Source organism: Chiloscyllium plagiosum, chromosome 12, assembly GCF_004010195.1.
Source record: "Chiloscyllium plagiosum isolate BGI_BamShark_2017 chromosome 12, ASM401019v2, whole genome shotgun sequence".
Taxonomy (NCBI): domain Eukaryota; kingdom Metazoa; phylum Chordata; class Chondrichthyes; order Orectolobiformes; family Hemiscylliidae; genus Chiloscyllium; species Chiloscyllium plagiosum.
In genome coordinates this window covers 66863602-66889347 of record NC_057721.1, presented here as the reverse complement: position 1 = coordinate 66889347, position 25746 = coordinate 66863602, and the positions used below count along the sequence as shown (strand labels likewise).

General features: G+C 39.9%; 1 protein-coding gene across 4 annotated transcripts in view; it reads right to left on the bottom strand.

Moving 5' to 3' along the window:
* LOC122555375 (protein eva-1 homolog C-like) overlaps positions 1–25746 on the bottom strand; it is a 145182-nt gene that overhangs the window by 56249 nt on the left and 63187 nt on the right. For all 4 annotated transcript variants that reach the window (XM_043701325.1, XM_043701326.1, XM_043701324.1 and 1 more), the window contains 3 exons: positions 16856–17061; positions 11324–11447; positions 8408–8557 (listed from right to left, as the gene is read on the bottom strand). In XM_043701325.1, the coding sequence (XP_043557260.1) occupies positions 8408–8557; positions 11324–11447; positions 16856–17061 (480 nt within the window). The remainder of the gene's footprint in view (positions 1–8407; positions 8558–11323; positions 11448–16855; positions 17062–25746) is intronic.

Below are 25746 nucleotides of genomic sequence, written 5' to 3'. Positions count from 1 at the left end.
TCTGAAGTAAGGTCAAATACCGAAAATACACCAGATAAATCAAATTGACAGCAGTGTTAGGTGGATAAGGTCTGAAATTTGTTTAAGACAATTTCTCAAAACAGCACATTGTGGGATCAAGCAGAGATGACATTGGACTGAACTTTCCCCTCCCAAGAGGTGGTGAGGGAAGTAGCAAGAAGGGGAAATAGTGCAGCAATTTGATTCTGGACACATACTCACCCTCTTCGCACCAACTCAATAACTAAATACTTGGCAACAACATCCTATAGGGACTTTCTCAGGTCTTCAGTTGTCAGCTAATGGTCACTTAAGGGCCTTAATTCACCAGCTCCTCAATCACATGCCTCCCTGGTGCACAAAAAGCTTGCTCATTTCCTGACGACAAAACTATGGCATCCTGCTTGCTTCGAGAGGAGCCTCCACTTATCCCAAACTGGGGGTAATCAGACGCATGGATTGAGGCAAGGGGATGACCTTCGAAAGCCATCACCACCTTGTCTGTTTCTGACCACCTCCTCCCCCCAGACTTATAGAATCATAGAAGAATACAGCGCAGTACAGGCCCTTTGGCCCTCGATGTTGCGCCGATCCAAGCCCACCTAACCTATACTAACCCGCACAGCAAGAAGATAAAAATGTCTTACCTCCTCACTATTGGATTCCCGCAAACATTAGGCTTCAATCAGCAAGCCTTAGGATCCAGAAGCCACTGGTGTCTGATTAACCTGATTAACTCTACCATTACTATCAGGCGAGAGGATCAATAGTGGTTCAATGAAGAACATGCCAGGAGCAGAAATAGGTAATAATGAGCTATCTACTTAGTGAAGCCACAAGACTAGACTACATGTGATAGACCAAGCTAAACAATCCTGTAACCAACAGATCAGATCTGAACTCTGCAGTCCTGCTGCTTCCAGACACATTAATTGATGAATAGGTAGGAAGAGGCCCCACAACTATCCCATTCTTAATCACTATCACTCAGACAATAAATAGGTAAATTTACTAGGTTTTAAATAATGACAAGAACAAAACAATATGTAGCTAAGGCCACTTTTTTCATTAATGTGATGCTATTCTGGCAACATATATAGAAAATGGAACTGCTCTTTTTTTAAAACAATGATACCCATTCAATAACTGTTATTGATTCAAAGGATGTTTTCAACATTTCAATGTTGAACCGTTTGCAAATAAATAAGAGAAAGCTTTGACAACCACGAACCATGAATTCCTCTCTAAAATTGTGCTTATTTTCATTGCTAGATTATCACTGTATATCTGTGACTGGAAATAACAAATTTAGCTTTAACAAAACAATTCTAACAATGATGGAGTGAAATTTGGTTTAGGCTATCATATTTATTTAATACTATACCTGACCTCCACATTATCTAAGATCAGCAGATACAGTTGGATTTCAGAATGCACAGCTCTAAAAATATCTTACAATAAATTATAATGATACATTTGGATGAAAGAAATGATTTGACCTAACTACATCATTCTTGTGTTGAAATCTGAGATCTATTATTCTGCCTGGGAGATATTACAGACACTGTAATTTCATACACGTATATACGTGTTTCCCAACATCAGTCTTGTACTTGTTTTCTCCAAGTTTATCCTTTAGCTTGCTTGCCCTGCAGTACAGGTTTAAAGCAGTGGTTTGACTTTAACTGTTTCTGTTGCCTCATAAACTTAAGCTGCTTTTGGTAAGAGTGACCATGAAGATGAAAGGTAATTGTTAAAAATCCAATTGGTTCGCAAATGTCTATACAGGAGGGATGCCTTAGAGACATAGAGATCTACAGCATGGAAATAGACCTTTTGGTCCAACCCGTCCATGCTGTCCAGACATCCCAATCTGACCTCATCGCATTTGTCAGCTTATGGCCCATGTCTCTCTAAACCCTTCCTATTCATATACCCATCCAGATGTCTTTTTAATGTTGTAATTGTATCTGCCTCCACCACTTCCTCTGGTGGCTCATTCCATACATGCACCACCTCTGTGTCTAACAGCTACCCCTCAGGTCCTATTTAAATCTTGCCCCTCTCACCTTAAACCTATGTCCTCCAGTTTGGACTCCCCAACCTTAGGAACAAGAACATAGCCATTCACCCTATCCATGCCCCTCATGATTTTATAAACCTCTATAAGGTCACCCTTCAGCCTCCGATGCCCCAGGGAAAAACGCCCCAACCTATTCAGCCTCTCCCCATAACTCAAACCTTCCAGTCCTAGCAACATTCTTGTAAATCTTTTCTGCACCCTCTCAAGTTTAACAACATCCTTCAAATAGAAGGGCAACTAGAATTTTATGCAGAATTCTAAAAGTGGCTTCATCAATGTCCTGTACAGCCAGAACATGACAGCCCAACTCCTATACTCAATGTTCTGACCAATGAAGGCACGCATGTCAAACACCCTCTTCATCACTCTATTTACTTGTGACTCCACTTTCAAGATTATATGCACTTGCATGCCAAGTCTCTTTGTTAAGCAACACTCCAGAGTACTACCGCTAATTATATAAGTCCTGCCCTGGTTTACCTGACTAAAACACCTTTGCTCAATTTGATCATATGCATCTTTAGCTTCATACTATTGTAATTCATCCTAAAATGGTCTAACATCTCATTCAATTGATTTGAACATTAGGATTTGACAATAAATCCTTGACTTTCCAGACTTGCTGACATCCTAAAAATTAGTTAAAAATAAGCTTGGTAGCCCTTTCAATGCATGAACATTACATTCAATTTAAGTTTCAATCCAGTAAACCTCCTCTGAATTGCCTCCACTGCAATTACATCCTTCCTTAAATAAGACCAAAGATGTGTTTCCTCCCCCCGACAAATGCAATAACTTTTGCTCCTAATTTGTACTTTCAAAAAAGGTTTGCCTGTATCCAGACATCAGTCAATTCCATCCCCTGCTTCTCCCAAATTAGCATGAAAATAAACAAAACACTCCTATTTTTGGTATAAATGTTTCCTACTGGCAAAAAAAGCTGCTACTATGCACTTGCAATTGAAGTGGCAACAAAGTGTAATATCAAAGAAAGCAGAGAAGCCAACACCAAGTCACAGAAAAGCATTACATTACCATACAGATTCTTACATTGACATTTTAAAGAGCATAAAAGGCACAATGGAATTGAAAAGAAAACACACAACAATTCTCTGGCACACGATTAATCTTCTGTCAGAACTTCAGTTATTTGAAGAAGGAATTTTACTTTAAGGATCTTTATGGATCAACAGATAACTGACAAAGGATAACAGACAGTCAAACTTCTCATTTTGGGCACTGAAGGACTGAGAAGGATAAAACTGTTTGGCAGTTCTGACGATGAATGTAAAGATCTAGAATATTGTTTTGGATTTGTGAAGATCAATTTGAAGTTCGGGTCTATTTCAGGAAAGGTAGGCTTGAGTTCATGTCATACTGACAACAGCCCCACTAATTCATAGCATTGACACCAGCCTAAGGTACAGAATGTGATTTCACTGAAGCTAACTTAGCTGAAATATTTGTGGAATTCATCATTTCCCTAACTCATCAAATATTTCTAAAAGGAGCTTCTGGACAAACCTAAAGAATGTACCATTCACACAGTTAGAAGGATACATTTTAGCAGGACAAGAACATCAGCAAAGACTTGACTCTACAAGCACAGTGGCTCATTGGTTAGCACTGCCGCCTCACAGCACTGGGGACCTGGGTTCGATTCCAGCCTTGGGCAACTGTCTGTGTGGAGTTTGCTCATTATCCCTGTGTCTGCATGGGCTTCTTCCAGGTGTTCCAGTTTTCTCCCACAGTCCAAAGATGTGCAGGTTAGGTGAATTGATGAAGGGCTTATGCCCAAAATGTCGATTCTCCTGCTCCTCAGATGCCACCTGACCTGTTGTGCTTTTCTAGCACCACATACTTGATCTCCAGCATCTGGAGTCCTCACTTTTTCCAGGTTAGGTGAATTGGCCATGCTACATTGCCCAGAGTGTTCAGGGACGTGTAGGTTTGGCGCATTAGTCAGGGGAAAATATAGGATAACAGGGTAGGGGAAATTGGTCTGTGTGAGTTACTCTTTGGAGGGTCGGTATGGACTTGTTGGGCCGAAGGCCTGTTTCCATACTATAGGGATTCTGTGATTCTATGAATAACTGCAGCTATAAATAGGTTCCATCAAACATCCAAATCCTGTCTGTGATATGGTTTGTCTCATCCACCATGAGATTGTCCATCATTTCATGATATATAAAAGCGGTGTTCCACAAGATAACATTGGGCTAAAATGTGCCAAAAGTTTAACTAATCAGAGAAAGCCCATACACAATTCAATATTCCACAGCAACTTGTGAAATAATAATTAAAAATGATAACCAGTGATGTTTACTTTCAGATTTGCTGTCTGTGCCATTACGTCAATGCGATTTGCTGCTCATCCTGCTTGGAGAAAGTGAGGATTGCAGATGCTGGAGATTGGAATCAAGTTTGTGGTGCTGAAGAAGCACAGCCAGTCAGGCAGCATCCGAGGAGCAGGATGATCAACGTTTTGAGCAAAAGGTCTTCTTCAGGAATGATGAAGAGCTTCTGCTGGAAACATGGATCTTCCTGATCCTTGGATGTTGCCTGACTAGCTGTGATTTTCCAGCACTACACTGTTCTGCTTATCCTGCTGGCTGACGTTGCTGCTACTGGATGGGTGAAGATCCCTTTAACTTGAATTCAAACTGCCATTGAGACAGTGGAAGTTTACATGCAGAGGTTTTTGGATCCTTGTGGGCAGTTTTCTTCGAGGTTAGTATTGATTGGCATTATTTCACCACGGACTGCAAATCTAGCCCTGTAAATGCAGTGCTGCTTGGTTAAAAACTAATGCTTATAGCTATTGATCTTGTACCAGTAACTACAATACAAATGTGCCCTTGATGTTCATAAAGACAAACTAATCCAAATCTTCCATTCACAAGATCATGAGAGACCAGACATACCTTCGGAAGTCCTGATGTGCTAACAGTATGGTGATTCCCCAGAACATTTAAACTTCTGATACGCAGCTACCTGGCATCAGGAGATCCCCTTCAAAATATTTCCAATTCTGAGTAAAATCAGGCACTCATTGGGTCTGACTTACTTATCTTAATTGCTACCCAGGCAAAGTGAGAGAGATTGAAACCTACTGTAACTCCTAGGTAACTGTAAAACTGTTGCCCCAAACATTCACACTTAGTTCCTTGGCAGGCCATCTTGGCTTCTGTTCTTTTGATTAAATTATATATTGTTTCCAACTTTTAATTCTGTATGGGCCATTTACTCTCATTGCTGCCATTTCCTCTAACCATGAGAGTTAGGCTATTCAGTTATGGATTGTCTGATGATGAAATTCCTGGAACTCATGTTCATACAAGCAGAATCATTTTATGGTCGGGTGCCATATAATATTATCTCAACAAAATCAATAGCTCCCTTGTAACAAATTCTGTAAACAAATCCATTTTACTTTTTGAATAGGTCTATTATGCATTCAGTGAATAATATATCAGATAAATTTTAAGCACACATACTGTGTTAGCTTTAAAATAAAACCTTTGCAAGGCGAAATCAGAGTACTTTGGAAAATTATTTAGATTTTGCCATGTTCAAATCTCAGAAATTCCTTTAAACTACTAACACAAACAAAACAACTCAGTTACCACACGTGGAAGTAACTTTAAAATGAAATCCAACTGAACGCTGCCAAATCAAATGCACTTATCCAGTTACTGATTCTGAATTCAAGAGACTAGGTTAAACTACTAGAATGGTAGTCTTGGCAAAAAGTCTTCATGAAAGCAAATATCCTATCAAGGGCTTGACTAGTCTTGAGAAATAGCTTGATTTGGAAAGTATGAATAGAATTTAGAGGATGTAATACTGGCACTACCTTTTTAAAATTTATTTTATGGATGTGGGCATCGTTGACTAGGCCAGCATTTATTTTTCACCACCAACTGGAGTGAACAATTAGGAGTGAACTACATTGCTGTGTGTCTGGAGTCACACATAGGCCAGACTAGGGAAGGACTGCAGATTTCCTTCTCTAAAAGATAACAGCAAATCAGTTTGGTTTTCACGTTAATTAACACCATAATGCAAGCTTTCTTCTTCAAGATTTTTAGTGAATTCAAATTTCACCATGTGCAGGGATAGGATTCAATCACATGTCCCCAGTACATTAACCTGGAGATCTGCTTATTAGTCCATTGACATTACCAATACATCAGCATCTTCTCTGTATCATACCCTGCACAACAGTAGCATACATCTGTGCCTATGAACAGACATAACATTGTGCGCCACATAACCTCAATGGACAGGCATTCATTCTCTGCCAGATGCATTGTGCATTGAGCTGTAGGCATTTCACAGTAAACAGGTGACCTTTAAAGGGGTTGTTAGAGACCGCCACACAACAGTAACTTCTTTACTCACCTTATTGTACAACCAGAAGGAGCAGAATGCTGATCCCATTGAATCCCTCAGAGGTCAATAAATGGTGGAATACACCTAAAGCAGCAAACAGCACCACAGCTCAACAGTTCTATCCTAATTAGGCTGGCAGTAAGCCCTGTAACAGTCCTCCAGGCAGTCTTATGAGATGATTGTCGTATGTGCTTCACCACCATCAGGATCCAATAGAATACATAACATCAACTTACTGGCACAGAAAGATCCAGATGTTTATTAAAACAATTAGATTAGATTACCTACGGTGAGGAAACAGACCATTTGTCCCAACAAGTCCATACCAACCCTCCGAAGAGTAATCCACCCAGACCCATTCCCCTACCCTATATTTACCCCTGACTAACACACCTAACCTACACATCCCTGAACACGATGCACAATTTAGCATGGCCAATTCACCTGACCTGCACATCTTTGGATTGTGGGAGGAAACCAGAGCACCCAGAGGAAACCCACACAGACACAGGGAGAATGTGCAAACTCCACACAGACAGTCACCCGAGGTAGGAATCGGACTCGGGTCCCTGGTGTTAGCCACTGAGCCACCATGCCACACAAAATGGGGACATAGATGTTGATAGTGCTTTTGGCATTTTGGATAGTGATTTGATAGATTCATCCCTTAAAATGATAGGGACCAAAGAATTGAATCAGAGATGTCACTGCCATCTTGTTAACGTAGCTAGGATTGTGTGATATTGCCGCTGTAACAATACATGTCACATAATCAAGTTTTCTTACATAGATTTCATTCTTGGGATGTGGGCATCAGTGGCAAGGCCAGCGTTTATTGCCTGGATGATGCTAGTGGATGGTTCGAATATCAAACATTTAGGTGAAACTGGAGTAACATACAGACCAGCCCCAAAAAGGATGGCAGGTTTCCTTCCAAAAAGGTCCATCGTGAACCAGGTATTTAGCACTTTTAGACTATGTTTTGACAACTTTTTGTTTTATACAAGCTTTTCATTTTCAGACTTTTTAAAAAACTGAATCCAATTTCTCAAGCTGGCCAGGGTGGAATTTGAACTGATTTCTGTGGATTATTAATTACATAAGATCATCACATCACCATTATTTTCATTTATAACAAAACTAATTTCTGTCTATCTTTCAACTAAGAAAATAATCCTCTCATAAAGTCTAGATTTCAGCTGAAGTTCATGGATAATTCTGAATTAATACATCAGTTTCAAATAAGAGGGTTTTTCAAGGTTTTATATTTATACTCTCAAACTCTATCCTCAGTGTTCACAGTGTGCAGCCATTAAGAACCAAACCATGTTCTTAATGGGCTCCATATAACATAGAGCAATAGAGTGATACAGCATGGAGACACACGCTTCAGTCCAACTCATCCGCGCCAACCAAAAATCCTAAACTGATCTGGTCCCATTTGTCAGCATATTGCCCAAAACACTCTGAACCCTTCCTTTTCATATACCCATTCAGATGCCTTTAAATGTTGTAATTATATCTGCATCCACCACCTCCTCTGGCAGATAGTTCTATACACACACCACCCTCTGCATGAAAAAGTTGTCCCTCAGGTCGCTTATGCCTCTCACCTTAAACCTACACCCTCTAGATTTGGACTACCCTACCCTGGGAAAAAGACCCTACCTATCTACGTCCCTCATGATTTTACAAACCTCAATAAGGTTACCCCTCAGCCTTTGATGCCCCAGCCTATTCAGCCTCTCCCAATAGTTCAAACCCTCCAATCCCGGCAACATCCTTGTAAATCCTTTCTGAACCCTTTCGAGTTTAACAACGTCTTTCCTATAGCAGGGAGACCAGAACTGAACACAGTATTCGCAATGTGGCCTCACCGATGTCCTGAACAGCCGCAAAATGATGTCCCAACCCCCATACTCAACATACCTATATCAGGCAGTTTAAGGTTTGAAGGGCAAGCCTTATTTCCATTCATCATTCTGCCATACGTTGCAGAATAGATGTTGATCAATGTAGAGTTTTTACAGCGCAGTTTAAGTGCTTTCCCCTCACAGGTGACTTTGCTTTTGTACTCATCTGTAAGAAAAGGCAGAATTAAATCATTGTAAATAAATTGCAACATGTCTAATTGACTGCAACAAATGTAATTTTCTTTAATGCATAAAACTGGTCAGTTCTACTTTTAAAGAAAAATTTCATGTAAACTTCGCAGCTTCTCCTTTCACCATCCAATAACAAAATTCAAAGTGGAACTTTTCACTAACTTTTCAATGGTCATTGACCGCTCCGATATTTGTTGCCAGGATAGAAATGCTTTTCATCCTGTCTTAAGTCATTAATTTAGATTTTTAAACTCCCGCCCTTCGTCAACATCAGGTCCTCGAATAGCTTCTGAAATGCTTTCACAGTTTTGACTTCCACTACCATACCAAAAGGTGGTCTGCTGTTTGTTGATTAATCTTTGTGTTAAGAACATTCTGAAATTAGTCCTGAATGTTTTATTTGTAAATCGTGCTTTCTGTTCCATCATTCTACTGTCAAAATTAGTTTGAAGTAATATGTGCTGAGGAAAAGGGGTGGATGAACTATGGTTAATTTTTAAAATGGCACTTGATAAGGTGCCACATTAAAGATTATTGCATATGGGGTAACATATTGGCATAGATAGAAGATAGGATAGCTAGCAGGAGCCAGAGAGTAAGCATAAATGTGTCTTTTTCAGACTGGCAAGAGGTAACAAATGGTATGCCATAGGGATTAATACCATTGTTCTCAACATTTAACTATTTATATAAATGACTTGCATTGAAGAACTGAAGTTATGGTTGCTAAATTCGCTGATGATGTAAAGATAGGAAAGAAAATAAGTTGTGAAGAGGACATAAGGAGAATACAAGGGTATATTAGATGGATTAAGTAATTAGGCAAATATCTGGCAAACGGAACACAGTGAAAGAGCATGTGAAATTATCCATTTTGGCTGAAATAATAAGCCAGAAGTGCATTATCTAAATGGTGAGAGATTGAAAAGCTTGGAGATGCAGAGAGATCTGGGTATCCTAGTGGAAGAATTGCAAAAAGTTAGTCTGCAGATATGGCAAATAATTAGGAAAGCTAATAGAATTTTATCATTTATTCAAGGGCAATTTAAAAACAAAAGTAGAGAGGTAATGCTTCCGTTTTGCAGGGAATTGGTGGGACCACATTTAGTGTAGTATACTGTATAGATCTCCTTATTTAAAGAACAATGGAAAAGTGTTAGAAATAGTTAAAGAAGCTTTACCTTGACTAATCACCAGAATTATGTCTCATGAGCAAAGGTTAAACACTGGAACTTGAAGAGTAAGAGGCAACGTGATTGAACAAGATCCTGGGGTGGGAGGGTGGGTGTGAAAAGGATGTTTCCTCTAGTGGGTGAAACTAGAACTCGTGTTTAAGAATTTGCCTCTTTAACAGAGATAAGGAGAATTTTTTTTCGCAGTGTCATGAGTCTTTGGAACACTTTCCTTAAAAAGCACTGGAAATAGAGTAGTTGAATATTTTTACAGCAGAAGTAGAGAGATGTTTGATAAGCAAATGGGTGAAAGATGATCAGGGTAAGGAGGAATTGAGGTTGAAATCAGATCAGCCAAGGATCGTACTGAGCTGGGGAACAGGCTCAAAAGGCTGAGTGGCTCACTTCTGCTCTTCATTCATATGTTTCTGATTCAAGAGGCTGCTGGTCACTGAAAGCTTTAGATGAAAAATTCTGGGTAGTTTAGTGTACCTTCATTTCTTGGACACAAATGTGACCCACACTGATTCGTGATTAACCTATTTTAGTGGTCTTGAGTGTTCTGTACATTTGAAGCAGACCCAATCATCTCTTCATTTTCCCCCAGGACTTTGCAGCCTTTCGGACTCAGTATCGAGCTCAGCAACGTTCGGGCTTGAGCTCTCCCATGTCCCTACCCCTAGCCCACACACCAGGCCTTGTTATCACACTATCTGTTGTTAGCTACTAACAATCTCCATTAACAGTTATTTAGAGTCATCATAATTTGATGAGTGTATAATCCAGAAAATGAGACATCAGTGTATTAAGTAGTGTACTTCTGAGGCTGAAACTGGTGCAATTTGTCAGGTAGGCCATGAGGGATGCAATACCTAATGTCAGACTACTTTTCTACTGACCAAAATGGAAATATGTTCTATTTTTCAGAACTAATAGTTCAGAAGCTAAAACAAGAAAAAAAATCATTGGACATAATGTCTTATTTTGCCTACAATCATTAAAAACTGGCACCTATGCTTGCCACATTTAGGAATACGAATGCTATCCTGCTGAAATGGAAAACTGATGTTGACTGACTAAACTCTTTCTATTTGAATCACTCTTTCTACCATCTGCTCTTGGATGCTATTGCTGTGGCGAGGGCCACATTCCAAACCTTTCCACCTCCCCACTGAGAACAGGTTGAGACATGCATTTGGAATGGGAACACAGTGGGAGAAAAGACTACAACACTTTAGTGTTAAGTTGCTGACCAGTGTCCTTTCTTTCGGACTTCTACTGGAACAAGACAAAATGGAAGTGAATTAACAAATGAAAACAGATGTCATTGTATTGGCTCACAGATATTAATAATAGTTAAATCTGAATTACAAAGTGACGTCAAGGGCCAAATTAGATGGATTTGTACAAATTGGCTATAAATAAGATATGATTTTGTTATCATTATAAGGTAGATCACATCAAATATTTATACCTAATTATACAATTTTGCTTGCCACCCTATGTAACTCAAACAGAGAGCTTGATCCAGAAAATATGCATTCATTAAGTGTGGATGTATTACTTACTTGGCTTGCATTTGTAGGACACAAGGAGGTATTTGCTGGTGCCTGGACAAGGGTCAAGTCCAAAAACACGTCTATTGACAAGAAGCTGGCAGGATTGCTGATCCTGGCATTCGTCCAGTATTTTCTGGCAAGAATGAAAGCAAAGAGACAGAGTTCAGGAATAAAGAGAATTATCTGAAAGCACAAGCCCATGAAACACTATTAGATTGAAAGTGTGATCTAAATAGCTTTAAAAACCAAATGCATTAAGAACTTTTTAAAAACTTTTGAACAAAGAACAGAAATGCTTAGAATCTGCAGTCAACATTAGACAATATTCTAGAGAGTGTACTTTGGCAATAATTATGATGGCTAAACATCGCTTTGGTTGACCAGCATTTTTACCAAATATGTGAAAACTTTTTGTAATGCTTGCAACAAAATTAACTCAAAGAAAGTCCAAGTACAAATCAAAAAGTCATTTTAAGAACAGATGTAACTCTGCAAGATGGCAAAATGTCTGTAATACTGTCAATTGTTCCAAGCAAATTCAGATGCTATGGATTATTTAGGTCCCTATGAAGCTGCTGTGATATGATATACCATTAAGGGATCATATCTTAAATTACTATCCATAGTTACCACCATGACAGGATGGAATATTTGCTGCATGATTTGTAATCAGTCTGCAAATAGGTGGCGAAGAAATCAGAGGTATAATCTTGGCCTCCAAGTGAATAATACCTGCAGATGGTCTTAACTTCAAATTAAGAACTCACATTGTTGTTTCTTGAGTGTGATTACTATATTTACATTGAAGAAAAGAGGAACATCATTAAAATTACATATGGTAGTCATAATTTTAACTTCCTCTTTGGTTTGACTTTAATATTCTCCTGCTCAGCCTCCATCCTTCATTTGTTCCAAATATCTATGTTCCTCCAAGTAGCTGAATCCATTTGGGTGTCTCTATTTGACTAAGCCGTTATCAGTCCAAAACAAATCCGATCTGGATTCACTGTTCATGTCTAACACATACCCTCTTGCTTCTCTAATTTGCTTTTGCTCTCCTTGGCTATTTTAGTATCCAGTCTCTCTCTCTCTCGCTCCCCAACATAAACTAACATTTTCCCAGCTATGCAACACTGAATGGAATGGAATGTGGTCACTGGCTTCTCACTGAGTTCTCCCAGACAACAGCTATTAGTCCAAGACTAAGTTTTATCTACTTGCCAATTCCTGTTCATCTCAATGCCAGGGAGCATGAGATTGGTGGTATATAAATTTCTGCTCTACTTCACTTTACAGATGAATTCCTCCCCAAGCTCTGGCATGAGAATAAAAACCATAAAAGGTAGATCTTTATGAAAAGGTGACACCAGTGATTTCTACTACATAATATTTTTAAAGAAAAACTAATGTAAACATGCACTCATGACATGGATTTTCAACATGGAGACAGGAATCTGGAAGTCAGGGTTTTCTCAATGTCATTATCCAACAGTTTTTTAAAAATTCATTCTCAGGATGAGGGCGTTGCTAACTCGGGCAGTATTTATGGCACATCCCGAATAACCCAGATGTTAGTGAAGAATCACGTTGATGTTGGTCTGGAGTCACACGAGGGCCAAACCAGATAAGGATGGCAGTTTCCTTCTCTAAAGGACATTAGTGAACCGATAGGCTTTTCCCTTCAACCATCATGGTCATCATTAGATAGAATTGTAGAGCTTACTGAATTCAAATTCCATTACCTGCCGTGGCAGAATTCGAACCGAGTTCCCCAGAACATTACTTAGGTCTCTAGATTAACAGCCGGAGATGTGTTGCTGGAAAAGCGCAGCAGGTCAGGCAGCATCCAGGGAACAGGAGAATCGTCTATGCCCGGCTCTGATCTCTAGCATCTGCAGACCTCACTTTCTCCTCTCTAGATTAACATTCCAGCTATAACACCAGTAGGCCATTGCCTCTCCTTGAGACAGAGGAGGCTGATGCTAAGGCAGTTCCCTTAAAAGGCCAGCCTCCATCCACAGAAACATTGGCCTAGTTCAACCAATTGATGCAAAGCATCTCTCACTCTCACCCATTATCCCTACCCCTTCCCTCCTTTCATTTCTGTGCCCCTCAACTTCCGACCCTGTCACTCTTTTCACCCCAATCCACTCACTTTTCATTAACCTTCGCTCTAACCTCTATGCAAGTGCAGCTACTTCAAGGGTCTGTGCACAGTGATTGCCATACCAACACCAATCACAGCACTGACTTCCTGTCTCAGAAGTGGTTGCTGTGTCCAACCTTGGAGGTCCACGCAGAAGAAAAGAAAGTTAGCAGGAAAGCTGTTTTATATCCCCTCTGCATATCCTTCACACCATAACCACGTTATAGATGATTCATAGGTCCTCAAGAACATACAGAAATCTTTGAAAAGCTCCTAAATCTGTTAAAACAAACAAACAACAGTTTTATAGGCATTAAAATTTTGTCTACTTTAAAAATCTCATAAATTTGTCAAAATAAATAACTATCTTGAGAAATAACTTGGAACCCTTTATTGTCCTTGAACAATTGCTTCCTTCAGTATGCCTGGGTCAAAATCCTGGAATGTCTCCCTAGCCACACTGTGGGTGTACCTTCACTAAACAGATTGCAGCAGTACAAGAAGGCAGCTCACCACTACCTTCGTAAGGGCAACTAGGGTTGGGCAATAATAGTTGATCTGGCCAGCAATGCATACTTTTCATTAATTATTTAAAAAGAGTCAGAAATGTGTCAGAAGCATCAAATTCATATTCCCAGTACAAGTACATATATAATGTTCATTAGTGCTTTGGAAGGCAGCCAAGCTGTCAATTAAAACTCACTTTAACCTGGAAAATTTCAGAAATAAACCTTGCAGTACAGAATCCATTATCACTTTGAAGGAAGCCAAGAACTGTTACTTACTTCACAATTTGCAAACAGCCAAACAGATAGTTAAGTCGTTCTGCACAAAGTGAATGAAAGCTCAGGAATCTGTCAATATTTTCAAATAGTCACACAGGTCTTAATAATAGCTAATAGCATAATTTAAACAAGTTGTTATTCCTCTCAAACTAGGTTAGCCTTTTAATATTTTACAATGCAGAATAATACTTTATCCAGTGGAAATTTATTTTAATGCATCTGAAGACTCTTCTGCTTTTACAATATTGTTCTCCTACTTGACAGCTTTCCAATTGTCAGAAGTTGCTATAGTCCTGCAGGGCTACTGTCACATTAGAGGGAGGCGACTTTAACGTGAGGGTCACCATATCTCAGGCAAGGGGTAAGGTTGAGAAGGCAGAATCTTCTTGGTGACTTCAGCTGGTACTTGAATCAAACCCTCACTGCTGGCATCACTGTGCATTGCAAACCAGCCATTCAGCAAGCTAAGCTAACTGACCGCTAGGTCTAACTCGACAAAAGACATCACTTAGTGGTCATTTATTCTTTCTAATCACAGCACTATCATTACTCATTTTAATAAACATCGTTTCATGATAAACTACAAAAGAGGCAACATGACTTGTACTCACATTTGAAATTCTTTCTGTATCTAATCTAACCCGCAGATATGCTACAGTAAGGTTTCCAAACTATGGCCATCTCACTGAAAATTAAGTTCTGAAATGTTTACTGTCAGAATGATTCCAGCAGCTTTGAAGAAGCAGCACGTGGAATTCCCAATTGATACCTTTCCTAATGTGGTGAAAATAGTTAGAGACAGAAACAGAGATGAGAATTGCACATTTTCTGCTCATTGTAATTTTTTTTTGCAATTTTTGCTTCAGGACAGTCCTGAAACTGCAGTGAAATCTAACTCTTCATTTCTGTTTGAACATCCGCATATAATTAAGAACATCAATCCACTCATGACAGGGTAGTTCATTTGATTGAGACCCCATTCACCATCTTCAACATTTGGCCCCTTCACCTTGAAGCACAATGGCAGCAGTGTGTACCATCAATAATGACGCATCCCAGTAACTTGCTAAAGCTCCTCCAACAGCACCTTGCAAAGCTGCAGTCTCTACCATCTAGAAATACAATGGCACCTGATGCTTGAGTATCCAGCCTCCAAGTTCCCCACCAAGTCACACAACATCCTGACTTGGAACTACATCATCGTTCCTGCTCTGTCAATGAGCCAAAATTTTGGAACTCCATCCTCACCAATATTGTGGGTGTACCTATCACATTGCAGCAATTGAAGAAGGTGATTTATCTTATCAAGGGCAATTTGGGATAAATAATAAATGATGAACTTGTCAATGTTGCCACATCCCATGAAAGAATTTTTAAAAAGCGTGTATACATAGGAGAATTAGAGAGATAGAAAAACTGCATTTTATGCAGATTTGAGTTTGTGCATATCCATACCCTTTATGACTTATACCCACCAATCCAGATTTCCTTCATTCTTTGAGAGATGGTAAAATATTTGCAACCATCACGAGGCACGAGCACAGGCTCTGAGGTGAAATGCACCTTTTGTTCAACATTTATCTTAACATATCTCAAAATAGTTTTGAAGATCTCTATCAACCATCACAGCTGCAGAAAAAATAGTTTTCAGGTTTGTTTTCAGAACTGTGATGTATTATCTCTGGCAATATCACACTGAATCTCTGTTGCAAGTCAATTTTTCTGGAGATCAACTGTATATAATGATACACAAATAGAAATTGTTAGACAAACGCAGAGTTAACATTTCAAGGCAAGTGACCCTTCTTCAGAAGCTGTGTTCTTTCTGCTTTCTCTCCACTGATGCTGCCAGACCTGCCGAGTTTCTACAGCAACTTCTGTTTTTGTTTCAGATTCCAGCATCCACAGTTCTTGGTTTTGCTTATGTTTATGTGTACCATGATAGTTCTTCAATCGAGCGCAGATGAACAGCTTCATAAAACATTGGATGTTCATATTTTCCCAATCAACTTGTTCAGAGATGACATTATACATTTTTACAGCAGGTGGGATTTAAACTCAGGCTTCTTTGCTCAGAGGTAGGTTTCTATAATTTAGTTGCAATTGCTGCATTATTAGGTGAGGCCCTCATTTGGAGTAGTGAAACATCTTAGGCACTTTCAAGTAGTGGAAGATATTCATTTATTATTATTAAAAGGTACCACATTTCAGACAATTACCATGGACTAAAGAAACTGGTAATTGTCAATATGATATGATAAAATATACTGAAGCCTAAAGTTGGAACTGCATGTTAGAAAGGATAGTCCTTTGCCAAACCATTGTATATGCATCAGATTTGTGGGGCAAACTAAAAGTTAGTTAAAAAAATCAATAAACTTTGCAATTTCCAGACAAACCTTTGATGGCTTATGAATCTTGATTCAGTTGAAATGCAACTATTCTAATAGTTGTAGCAGGTGCTAAAATTGTATGATTCAAGAAGAGTATAATTGGGAAACGATGACCATTATTAACATCATCTAATGATAAAATTGCACAATTGTTGTTCTTACTGTCATTTTACATTTTATTGTTAGGACAGTAAAAAAAATAAAATTCTTGCTGTACCTGTAAAGTGGTTGGTGCTGTGCAGTTTAGATTTTCTTCCACTCTACTTCTGGGATGTGAACCAGGACACAAGAGGGAACTTGGCACTTTACGTCCATAGAATGCTGACTGTATACTTATTGTTGTACCTCGAGGGCAATATAGGTTTAGGTGGCCACCATCACAAGCTTGCTCTGTATGACGACGCAAAACTTTGGATAAGTAATCTATAGGAACAGGAGAAACATATGGAGTATATAAAGAAAGCTCTGCGGGAAGAGTTTTTTTGTTAGAAAAACCTTTTAACCTATTGGGAGTACATAGGAAAAACAAAAAGGAAGCCAGTAAGTCAAGGTTAACTTGCATACTGTGGAAACTGACAGCATGTGTGTGACATCACTGACACATGTACCAGCAAGAAGCCAACCTGATCTAGTTTGGTGTAGTAGGGCCAGGAACACCAGAGGAGAGGCTGAAGGACTAAGTCTGAGTCCAAACTGGTGGGGAAGACTCCACCCCAGTCATTGGAGAGGATCCTGGAATTGTTGGCAGTAGGGAGAGCTGCTCCACTGCAGTCGCAGAGGTTGGTAAGGGATGTTGGAGGGCTCAGGCAAGAACTAATGGCGTGGGAGGCCTGGGTGGAGTATGGGTGGTTGCAACTTGAAGGCTATGGGTTGAGAGTTTTAATGGAGGCTGTGTGAATGCAGAGAATGGCACTTAAATTCCTAGATCCAACTTCACACACCTTGTCCAATTCCTTGGTTTTCCAAGACGCAGGAAAGTTGGGCTTCTTGGGATAGAAAGGAGGCACACAGCTTTGTCTTTTAAAATGATGGTGCTCCTGGCCTCCCTTCAATGGAATTGGAAGATGTTGGTGGTGGGTTGGGGTTAGGGTTCAGATATTTTACAATTCTTAACTGCCACAAGCCTTAAGCCATTCATTTTTGGGTGTTAACTGCATTCTGTGCCACGTCAAAGCAGAAGCAATCAGCGTTAACCGAATTGTTGAGCTTTGATGTAATCTCGCTACTGTATTATAATATCAATAAATAGGTTATGTAATAACAAAACAATAACAGTAGTTATCTTTGGCTTCACATACATGCGAGCAGTATCATATTACCAATCCTTTTGTTTAGGAATAATTTAACTGACAGATTAATAGTGAGAATGTTAGTAAGGCAGTCAGACACTGAGATATTCTATTTACAGTATGGCTTTTCATCCATTTAATTAATTCACCCATTCATCAACATTATCACGGCAAAATCAAGTCTTGTATTTAGCCCCAAGACTAACAGCCAGAAACTCTTTGGTTACAATAAATCCTCAGCAATCAATTACAGAAAAATTACTTTAATTAGTGTTACGGCATGAGAATAAATGATAAATTATCCCAGTTCAATCTACTAAACAGGTTAAGAACCGATTACTATAGGATGCAAGAAAAGACTATCATGGCATAAGGTAGAATCTTCATTGCTGTGCACTACCACTTTCTAAATAAGTCTGGATCTATATTTTACCGTTGTTATCAGTAAATCTTTAGAAATTAAACTTTTTTGGAGGAAACAAGGAGGTAGTGAATATGAAATAATGACACAGCATTAATTTGGACAACATGACAGGGATAGAGAGACCTAATGGTGTGCACATATATATACTTTTTGAGAAGGTTGAGCTAGTTCCCAAGGCTTAAAAGAAATCCTATAGCAATCTGTGCCTTATAAACAAAGTACAATGCTAATGCATGGCAGATAAGGGACAACTTATTAAATTTCTGCCATGCTATCAAACTCTTGCATGGGTAAATGTTAGCTTGCCAGTGTCAGAGGGGGTTTGTGATTGCAGGGAATTCAAACATCAAGAAAGTGCAGGCAAGTTGAGAAGTTGGCAGGAATCCATCAGCTTCTGCATTTAATTTGAGCGAGTAAATGAGTACAGAGGATATTCCCATAGGATGGACGAGTCTATTATTAACACATGCAAAACGGCAATTAACTACACCTTTCATCACAGACTCTGGCAGTAACTGTCAACCCTAGTTTCCTGGATTAACTGGATTTTGCCAGATTAAACCATGAGCAAGGCCAGCAGGAAGTGATGGAGCCAAGTACTTGATAGGCTGGAATGTCTGTAGCTACAGAGATGCAATAGGCGATTCTTAGCTTTGGTAGAAGTCATTTCCTTTTAATTCCTCACGGTTACTCCAATGGCTTCAGCAGAAAAAGAGACAGGCTTTTCGTAATGTATGAGTATAATGTGAGAAAATATAAACTTCTTTGCTTTTTCCGGAAAATCAGGAAACTATTATTTAAAAAGAAATATTGCAGAATTTTGTGATATAGTGTCAACTGAGAGTCCTGGTACACAAATCACAATAGGTTGATGTGTAAGTACAATAAGTGTTAGGAAGGCAAATAGAACACTGTCATTTATTTAAAGGGAAATGCATTATAAAAATAGAGAAGTTTCATTATAGTTGTCCAAGACATTGATCTGAAATGCTGTGCACAATGTTGCTCTCCATACTTAAGAATCCAATTGAATTTAGAGTCATAGAGATGTACAGCATAGAAACAGACCCTTCGGTCCAAACAGTCCATGCCGACCAGATATCCCAACTCAATCTAGTCCCATCTGCCAGCACCCAGCCCATATCCCTCCAAACCCTTCCTATTCATATACCCATCAAAATGCCTCTTAAATGTCGCAGTTGTACCATCCTCCACCACTTTCTCTGGCAGCTCATTCCATACACATACCACTCTCTATGTGAAAAGGTTGCCCCGTAGGTCTCTTTTATATCTTTCCCCTCTCACCCTAAACCGATGCCCTCTATTTCTGGACTCCCCAACCCCAGGGAAAAGACTTTGCCTACTTACCCTATCCATGCCCCTCATAATTTTGTAAACCTCTATAAGGTCACCCCTCAGCCTCCGACACTCCAGGGAAAACAGCCCCAGCCTGTTCAGCCTCTCCCTATAGCTCAAATCCTCCAACCAATTTGAAGCAGTTCGGGGAAGATTCACTCAACTGAGTCATAGGATTAAAAAGATTATCTGACTAGGTAAGTTTGGAACTTGTGGCTTGTATCCATTGGAGTTTAGGAAAATGAAAAATGAACTTATTGAGGATCTTGAGGGAACTTGACAGGGTGGATGCTGAGAGGAATTTTTCCCTTGTGGGAGATATCAGAATTAGGGAACACAGTTTAAAAGCAGGGAATTTCTCATTTAAGAGTCAGAGGAGAAAACCTTTCTCTCAGAAGTTCTCTTGTTTGGAAAGCAGTTGACATAGGCTTTTGAACATTTTTAAGGCTGAATTAGATAGATTCTAGATTAACAAGAGAGTCAGTGGTTATAGAGGTAGACTTGAAGCCCAGGCTTTAATGAATTACAAATATGTTATAGTCTTATGATGTTACTTTGTGTCATCCTCAAAGAAATACAATTAATTGGATTGGCAAAATTTTTCAAGTTCGATACTGGATGTCTTGTAAGATTTTATTTCTATAACAATTCATGTTCCTAAAAAAAGTTTCCACAATTTCACCTAGAATGGGCAAAAAACCTCAGCAGTCTGCTGTTTTCTGGGGTTAAATTTGCTAACTTTTCTGAAAAATATATAAGTAATAGCTGCCATGCTCGTGGTCACCATGTTAAGTTCAGTATTTTCTGGTAAATGTGTCAGAGTTCCTGTAATTTCCTCCTTTCACTTCCTTTGCTTTCACTGATGCAACTGATCTGATCTGTGGGATTCCTGTACATCAGAATTTGAATTAGGTTTCATTATCACATGTACTCAAGTACAAAAGTATAGGAGTACAGTGAAATGTGTACAATATTGCCAAAAATGGCACCATCCTAGGTGCAAAGTACCTAGTTACAAATCGTAGGTACAAAATTAGACAAATAAAGAGGCAAAACTTCTACCTTACAATTCTTCATTGTCCTTCTATAGCCTGCGTCACGTTCCAAGCTAGTAGTAATATGAATAAATTTATTAGATCCCTCTGTAATAATTCCCATCTCCCTTTTCAGATCAATTAAGTTACTTGACTCCCACTTGGTAAAAACTGAAACAAAAAGCACATGTAGTATCTCTACTGACTACGTAGCACCATTTGGCACATGATCACCTAATGTCACTTTTTGTTGCACTGCTTTCTTTTTCATTTAAGACAAGTCAACTTTTTATTATTAATCATCACTTCTTTTGCCACATTCCAAATGGCATGACTGGGTTCCATTCCATTTTCAGAGGTTTCCAGATCCTTTCCACCAAAATGACCCACAATCAGGGGAATATTTACACAGTATGTAAGTCCACAGTTCGTCCATCAAAGTTACTGCAGAAGAATAGGAAAACTCTCATGGAAATTGATCCTAATTACACTTCTATAAATTTGGCTTACATAACAAGTGGAATCTATTTTCAAATTTAGAATTATGTTAGACTTTATCATTTTCATCTGGTAATTCTTGTATGGTCAGCCAATTGTTAACTTTGAAGCATAATTATCTACTCACCATATTGTAGCAGCCTACTGAATCGTTTCAGCATTATACTGTAAAAATCCAGTATGGTAGAAAAAAACAGTAAGACATAGAGCACAGATTGATTAATCAAACAGCGCTTATTATAGTCATTAAAATAACAGCAGTAAGGTCTAATGGAATCTGACTTCGAAATCTGACAAGTGCCTGATAATGAATGTTTAAAAATATCTCCCTGAGATTAAAAATATATATCTCAATCATGCCAGTTAATAGATATATATACTAGCTCATATTAGAACGCTCACATCATGTAGGAGGAATCCATGGCATTTCATTTCAGATAACAAACTCCAGCAGGATGTTTCCACGCCAACCTCCCTTAAATAAGACATGTTTCACTGCTTTGCCATGCTGGTTATTCATGATTATTTATCTCCAAGTAAGAAAAATACACTGACAAAACTGGAACATTCTGAAATTCTGACATTGCAGTTCCACAGTGTCAAGTTAGCCAAGGCCGATAAATAATCATGAAGAGTGCGCAGGTTCAAACAAACAGTTATGGACTATCTGGAATAACTGGTAGTACATTCTTACTGAAGCATAAATCTCATAATGATGTTACAATGGATCATGATCAAAGGAAGTTAAAAATGGTGAGATCTGATAAAAACATCAGCAGGCTATGCTGCTTGATATGGAATCACAGAATGATTTCAGCATAGAAGACCATTCAGCCCATTGAATCCATTGTTGCTGTCTACAACATCAACTCAGCTAGTCTAAATAAAAACTGAAAGAACTGCAGATGCTGGAAATCAAACAAAAATAGAAACTGTAGGTCTGGCAGCATCTGTGGAGAGAAATCACAGTTAATGTTTTGGGCCCGTGACCCTTCTTCAGAACTCAGCTTGTCTCATGCTCTTGTCTTTTTATGATAGCCCTGCATGTTTTTTTTTCTGTTTGGGTAATTCCCTGATTCCCTTTTGGAATCCAGAATTGAATCTGTTTCCACCACACACTTAGACAGTGTATTAAAGGTAATAACCATTGTTAAAGAGGTTCTTCATGTTGCCTTTGATTTTTGTCATTTGTTTTAAATTGGTGCTCTTTGTGCTTTGAGATAATACTGCTAACTGCACATTGAGATCCTGCTCTGGAGTATCTCTAGTGTCTGCATATAAACAGTCCTTGAGGCTACTTTTCCTTAACTCTTAACTAAGGTTCTTTAATCTTCATGCACCGTTATACTTCTATATTTACATCTGTACAAAACAAGTTATCAGCACAAGCTCTCTAATGTGGTGTCCAAGACTTCTCTCTTCACATGCTTGTTCCTGGCATCTTCTCTTACTGACATCAGAGTCATATCATCAGTTATATCATCACGACTTACACACATCTCATTAGGACGAGTCTGGTTCTCGATCCTTCCCTATATGTGAACAACAGGCTGTGAGACCTCATGGGTTTTCTCATGCTATTGTCATGTGACTTTTTCTCTGGTGTCCACTGGCATTTTATCATGTTCACCGTAGGACTATCAATGAGGTTACTGGGAAGGACTCTCCTTCTCGACCTCTCCCCTTGTCTGAAGTATGGTAACCCTTAGGCCTATGACAGAGAGCAGCCTTATGATCTAGTTAGACTACTTACAAAGGACGTGCCTTCAAATGATTCAAACCATTCATTTTTATTCACTAACAGCAAAAAGTGATCAAAGCACAAACAAACAAAATATGGATTTCCCTGTCTGAACATAAACATCACTTGCCTTTTGATCACCAACAGTTTTAAAATTAATCTACTGGAATTAGCTGTCAATTAATTACTATCTGGTTTATAGAGCCAGATGCTGTTGCCTTCTGTCTTGTTAGAGACATCCAATTGGAGGAACAAATGTGCTTTACCTCCCTCTGTCATCCAGACAGCCCTCCACTGCACCACCTCCATTCCTTGTTCCACTGCTCTAAACACCCGCACTCTATAAACAATAAAGAGAGAGTGACCCTTGTTCTCACCTACTACCCCACCAGTCACCGTATCCAACACATCATCCTTAAATACTTCTGCCAATTCCAACTAGACCCCATCACCAAGGATGTCTTCCCCTCCCCACCCTTCTCTGCTTTCCTTAAGGACCACTCCCTTCGACAGTCCTTGGTTTGCGCCACTCTCCACGCCGAGCCCCCCTGAACCCCTAGATACCTTTCCCTACAACTGGAAAGGATGCAAAACCTGCCAGCACACCACCCCTCTCACTGCCATCCAGAGCCCCAAACAGTCCTTCCAGGTGAGATAGGTTCACCTAATTCTCCTCCAAACTAGTTTACTGTATCAGGTGCTCCTGATATAGTCTTCTCCACATCGTGGAGACAGAACATAAACTAAGAGAACGTTTCATTGAGAATCTCAACCGGGCCCACAGGGGGCGACCAGGCCTCCCAATCACCAACCATTTTAATTTCCCTTCCCACTCCCTTTCCAACATGACCATCTTTGGCTTCCCCCATTGCCACAGCGAATCAGACCACAAATTCGATGAACAACACCTCATCTTCCGCCTGGGCAACCTACAGCCTGGATGACTCAACACTGAGTTCTCCAGTTTCAATTAGCGTCCCTTCCCAATCCCCGCCTCCCTTCCCAGATCCTCCCCCTCCCTTCCATTCCTCTTAGACACCAACTGAATTCATTCCTACATTGACCAACCAGGTCATACCCTCTGCCTGTCTCCACCTAACCCCACCTCACCAGCCTGCCCCGCCACCCCACTTTATCTGTAGCTCACCTTACACCCACCCCCAGTCCTGAAAAAGGGTTGCACCCAAAATGTTGACTTCTCCCCTCCTGATGCTGCCTGGCTTGGTGTGCTCCCAGCCTCCTGCTTGCCTCTTGTCATGTAGCAGGTGATGTTTCTCTTGTTCAATGTCCTCATCTTCCTCCTCAGAAAACTGCTCTCACTCTCCTGACTCATCAGCCTCCATCTTTACCCACTTTGCCTGCTCCAGGTGTGCACAGCACAGTTAGCAAGGATGATGCAGTGCACTCTACAAGAGCGCACCATAAGGTCTCATAGACTGATCTAGGCAGCAGAAGCTGATCTTCAGGAGGCCTATCATCTGCCTCATAATGGTCCTGGCTGGAGAATAGGTTGCATTGTATCCATGCTCTACTTCAGTCAGGGTTTACATAACAGAGGTATGTTTACAAAGTACAGTGCCACCCTGTAACCATCCTTGTAAGACATCTGGCTCCTCAAATGCAGTAGGAATATAACAGCTCACAAGGATATAGATATCATGGCTGCTCCAAGGGAACCTGGTGCAGAATTCCAAGATCCAGTACCAATTATTAAAGATAAAACGTGCAGTGATGGAATGGACTTAGCAGTGTTGTGATATGATTCTCTTCATGTGATGTCTGTACTGTCTATCACACTTGCACCTGACAGAAGCCAACTATGTTGCCAAATCCTACTGCGCTGTAACAATGACTTTGTCATGGGGAATCAAAGTGAAATGTTGTGATCTGGCATTACTGGCTCTGGTCAGAGCATTAGTAAATTTATAAATGGATGATTAATAGATCCAACACTTGCCCCCATGGATCTTTGGAAGTAGCCAGCTGTGATGGCCAGCCAGGGTATGCTGTCTACCCATCCCTTCAGCTCGTAGTTGCCAAGCCAGCAGCTGGCATCTTTCAGCGTCCTAGGACATCCAAAGTCAGTACCAACCCTGTGCCTTGGTCACTTGGAGGAAATAGCATTCAAAGTTCCATGTCCCTTTCTTCCTAGCACTCCCTAAACAGCCAAACACTACTGATTGCCTACACGTTCCCATCTAGAATTATGCCTACAACTCTTAGCATTAGGTCCTTGGCCCCATACCTACAGTTTAGTCCTAACCATGATCGTGCTCCAATCTCACCCTTTCCTATCCTGCTGAGGCCGTGGTGCTGGGGACTGTCAGTCTAGTGGAGCAAGAGGCAAACTGGAGTTACCAAATAATTGCTCCGACTTTCATGTCAGGAAGTCTCAGCACCTAGTTTCTCACCAGTTGCTGTAAGGATGGAAAACTGCATAACATAGCCAAGTTTCTGGTATTGAGACTGGCTCTAATGCAACGAGGGGTACGTCGGCTTCCAAGAGATCAATTGTGTTAGGGGATTCTGTAGTCAGAGGTACAGACAGACGTTTCTGTGGCCAGCAGAGAAAAAGCAGAATGGTGTGTTGTTTCCCTGGTGCCTGGATCAAGGATGTCTCAGAGAGGGTGCAGAATGTTCTCATGGGGGAGAGGGGCCAGCAGGAGGTCATTGTCCACATTGGAACCAACGACATTGGAAGGGAAAAGTTTGAGACTCTAAAGGGAAATTACAGAGAGTTAGGTAGAATTTTAAAAAGGAGGTCCT